Below are 4,624 nucleotides of genomic sequence, written 5' to 3'. Positions count from 1 at the left end.
GCTCTGTACACTTCTGCTTCAATTAAACTTGCTGTTTAACATCACCGGCTTGCCCTTGAATTCTTTCCTGAGTGAAGCCAAGAACCTCCCACCTAAGCCCCAAGTGTGGGGCTTCCCTGTTCCGCATCAAAACATTTCCAAATTGTTCAGAGCTTACTTTAGAAGGGAACAGCCTATGTCTTGGACCAACTATTTAATGAGGATTTATCCAAATTAACTTCCCTGTAGAATCAAATGATTATTAAAACAGAAATATTAAAAATCAGCGAATTTGCACCTTACATAGATTTTCTTCAAGCTTAAATGTAACCACAGCAATCTTTTACAGCTCAGACCAAAAGAGGATGTGGGGGGAGAAAAGTTGAAAACTTGTATGTGATGCTAATAAGTAAAAGACTGACTTTTACTGGGTTTTATTATTCTTATATTAAAATTCTCGGCAGGGCGCGGTGGCTCAAGCCTGTAATCCCAGCACTTTGGGAGGCCGAGACGGGTGGATCACGAGGTCAGGAGATCGAGACCATCCTGGCTAACCTGGTGAAACCCCGTCTCTACTAAAAATATAAAAAACTAGCTGGGCGTGGTGGCGGGCGCCTCTAGTCCCAGCTACTCGGGAGGCTGAGGCAGGAGAATGGCGTAAACCCGGGAGGCGGAGCTTGCAGTGAGCTGAGATCCGGCCAATGCACTCCAGCATGGGCGACAGAGCAAGACTCCATCTCAAAAAAAAAAAAAAAAAAAAAAATTCTCTGCAAAACAATGTTTCTCTTTATGGCCAGCAAGTGGGCAGACCTCTGCCACTGCCCCCACGCTTGGTAGGCCACTGCTCCATCCTAAGCTACTTAACAAGAAAGTGGCCTAATTAGCGCTGGGTTTGTGGCCTCCAGACTCCACTATTTGTCTTTCAGGCTGCTGGAGTGACTCTTGACAGGATGAGTTCTGGGTCCTCCTGAGGGCCTTTACTTGCTTACAGCATAGTGTGGGGTACAACAGACACCACTGTGACGCGGGTGACCTGGAGGTGGTTTTAGTGTCTTTTTGTGCGGTGTGTTATTGCCACACACATCACACATGAAACCCTCTTCCTAACTGGGTTCTGGGAATTCAGACCTTGATGTTGCTACCCACACCTACTCTAAATACATGTAGAAACACCAAAACCCTTTTTCTTCTTGTCTTTGGGGGCAAAGTGTTCATTAGTCTTCATTTCTTAGTCCTCACCCACTCCTTATCCCCCCCGATGGCTAACTGTATACCTGTTGGTCTGGCCCCCAACCATGCAGGACCCTGCCTTTCTCCCTCTTACCAGTTTTTCTTCCTTAACCCCCTCCCCACTACAGACAAAGTCCACATCATCTTTTCACATTGTGCTGATTTTATTGCGTTCATCAACATGGTGGAACACTCTTGGTCTCAGATTCGGCCTTTATGTGATTGGTGATTCCCCAGAGTTGCCTATGGAGATGCTGTTGCTAGTTGTACATTTCTGATCCAGGCTCTGCATTTACTGGCAGCAGAGATGGTTACTTGGGATGGTTTGCTGTTGCCAATGGCTTCTGGGCTTGCTCTTGTGATTTTTATTTTCCGTTGTATTTTGTGCTTGCTCTTCTGAGTTTTAGTTTGCGTCTTATTCTGCTTGTGGTGACACACAAATATTGTTGGTCTCATTGTTATCCTAGGCTTTTTGGAGCAGGAAGGAGGTGATTGAGTTTTCTTTCTTGAATTCCTTTGAAGGGGTTTTTTTACCTTTGTGATTTTCTTCTCCACCTGGAAGGACAACACATGAGCCAGAAGGACATTGGTTTAGGGGAAGAGAAAGAGGTTGTGTAGCAAGGGGAGCTTCATGGATAGGAGTGCAGGCTGAGGAGGGGAGTGTGCTAGGCAAGGACAGGATAGGGGCCTTGAGAGAATAGAGGGGAGGGAGAGAAGGAACAAGGATAGGGTCATCTGACCTTGCCAGTTTTGTTGGTCTTTTGTTGACAAGAGTTCTTCTTTTCCTTCTTCTCTTTGGTTCTCGGGGTTGGCTTTTTCGTGCTTACAATTGGTTGTTTCGTATTTTCTTTGGGATTCACTGGTGTGTGGGTCTCCTTAGCCATATTGAAGCCTCCCAGTGGTCTACCCCATGCTCCTGACCTCCTTATGTATACCCAGCCCTGGGTGATGAGGAGCCCCACCCTTCAGCTTTGTTTGGTCAGAATGGGGCACTCCTATCCAATGGTAGTCCTGGGGTGGCTTGGACATCACAAAGCACTGACACCTCTGGGGGGTGGTGTTGCTAGGGTGGCCAAAATGTGGTCAGAGAAAGGGGATTTTTTCACCCCCAATACTACCTGAAGGTCCATTTCAAAATGACCTGCTACCCCCATCATTTCCCCATGTTCAATTCTGGTGGGTCACATAGCAGGGAGAAGGTGTTTCCTTAAAGGCATTCCCTACAGCCACCCCTAGTCAGTGGTCCATTCTGTTCTCTCCCACCCTTTACCATGACCTACTATTTTGGATGTCTTATCTAAAATCCTTCCAAGGTACAGTGGCCTTATTTAATTCTCAGTCAAAATATGAATCATTCCACTTCCCTCAAACAAATTTCCATTTTGTATCTGTTTTGGTATGGTTTGTAAAGTAAGACAGGTTTTGTGTGTGTGTGTGTTTGTTTACATTTCTAAATGGTTGAGAAAAAAAGCAAAATAATTTATGACGTAAAAATTATGTGAAATTGAAATTTCAGTGTTCATAAAACTTTATTAGAACACAGATACACTAATTTAACTATCAACTATGGCTGCTTTGACACTACAACAGAGTAGTTGCGACAGAGATTGTATAGCCTGCAAAACATAAAGTATTTGCTATCTGTCCTTTTAGAAAAAAAGATTGCCAACTCCTCATCTATTCTGTTCCATTGATCTATTTGCCTATCCTTATGCCAAAACTGCATTGTCATGATTAATTTCATGTCATGTCATAATTTTATGCTAAGACATAAAATTAGGTAGCACAGCTCATCCGACTTTGCTCTTCTTTTACAAGATCATTTCAGCTACTCTAGGTCCTTCATACATTCTTAAAATCTTTAGAATCAGCTTTTCTATTAATGTTAAAGCCTGTTATGATTTCATTGTGACAGTGATGAATTTATAAATCAATATAGGGAGAATTAAAATCTTAACAATTTTGAGACCTTCAATTTGTGAACATGTATCTCTTCATTTATTTAGGTGTTTAATTTATCTCTGCAGTGTTTTTTAATGTTCAATTTGTTTAAAATTGGTATTGTTTCCTCCTTAAGTATTTGGTAGTAGTCATCCATTAAGACATCCATTCCTGAAACTTTCCTTTTGAGAAGCTTTTATGTTTTGAATTAACTTTGGTATTTACACTATTCAAAAAGTCCAGTCTCACGTTAGTTTGGTAAATTGTTTTTCAAAGGCTTTTTCCATTTTATCTAAATTATCAAACTTGTTGGCATAAAGTTGTACATAATATTCCCTTTACAGTTTTGAAATGCGTGTAGCATGTGTAATGATGCACCCTCTGTAATTTCTGAAATTGGTAACTTATGTTTTGTGTTTTTTTTTCTTGATTACTTTTATCTAGGCTTTTATGAATTTTATTCTTTTAAAAACTATCTTCAGCTTTCTTGATTTGTGTCTATCATTTTGGCTTTTTCTAATTCAATTATGTCTGTTCCTTATCTTTACTATTTTATTTTTCCTATTCAATTTGAATTTAATTTATAGCTCCTTAAGGTGAAATCTTATATTATTCACTTCAAACCATTCTTCTTTTCTAATATAAAAATAAAGCTATAAATTTTCCACTTAGCACTGCTTAAGCTGCATCTCACAAAATTTGATATATTGTGTTTCCTTATGCAGTTTGATATATATTTAATTTCACTTGTAATGTCTTTTTATTTTATTTTTATTTTTTATTATACTTTAAGTTCTTGGGTACATGTGCACAATGTGCAGATTTGTTACATATGTATACTTGTGCCATGTTGCTGTGCTGCACCCATCAACTCGTCATTTACATTAGGTATATCTCCTAATGCTATCCCTCCCCCCTCCCCCCACCGCATGACAGGCCCCGGTGTGTGATGTTCCCCTTCCTGTGTCCAAGTGTTCTCATTGTTCAATTCCCACCTGTGAGTGAGAACATGCGGTGTTTGGTTTTTTGTCCTTGTGATAGTTGGCTGAGAATGATGGTTTCCAGCTTCATCCATGTCCCTGCAAAGGACATGAACTCATCCTTTTTTATGGCTGCATAGTATTCCATGGTGTATATGTGCCACATTTTCTTAATCCAGTCTATCATTGATGGGCATTTGGGTTGGTTCCATGTCTTTGCTATTGTGAATAGTGCCACAGTATACATACGTGCGCATGTGTCTTTATAGCAGCATGATTTATAATTCTTTGGGTATATACCCAGTAATGGGATTGCTGGGTCAAATGGTATTTCTAGTTCTCCATCCTTGAGGAATTGCCACACTGTCTTCCACAGTGGTTGAACTAGTATACAGTCTCACCAACAATGTAAAAGCATTCCTCTTTCTCCACATCCTCTCCAGCACCTGTTGTTTCCTGACTTTTTAATGATCACCATTCTAACTGGTGTGAGA

At 40.6% G+C, this 4,624-nt stretch overlaps 1 protein-coding gene across 1 annotated transcript; it reads right to left on the bottom strand.

The window, feature by feature from the left end:
- Positions 1 to 1,361: 1,361 nt before the first annotated feature.
- On the bottom strand, positions 1,362 to 2,133 carry LOC112614986. The gene is made up of 2 exons (XM_025371609.1): positions 1,950 to 2,133; positions 1,362 to 1,764 (listed from the first exon to the last, which is right to left on the bottom strand). Exons 1-2 carry the CDS (start codon positions 2,091 to 2,093, stop codon positions 1,453 to 1,455), a joined length of 456 nt encoding a protein of 151 aa, XP_025227394.1. The 5' UTR covers positions 2,094 to 2,133; the 3' UTR covers positions 1,362 to 1,452.
- Between the last annotated feature and the right edge of the window lie 2,491 nt (positions 2,134 to 4,624).

This window comes from Theropithecus gelada, chromosome X (assembly GCF_003255815.1).
Source record: "Theropithecus gelada isolate Dixy chromosome X, Tgel_1.0, whole genome shotgun sequence".
Classification (NCBI taxonomy): Eukaryota; Metazoa; Chordata; class Mammalia; order Primates; family Cercopithecidae; genus Theropithecus; species Theropithecus gelada.
This window is presented reverse-complemented; position numbering and strand designations above follow the sequence as displayed.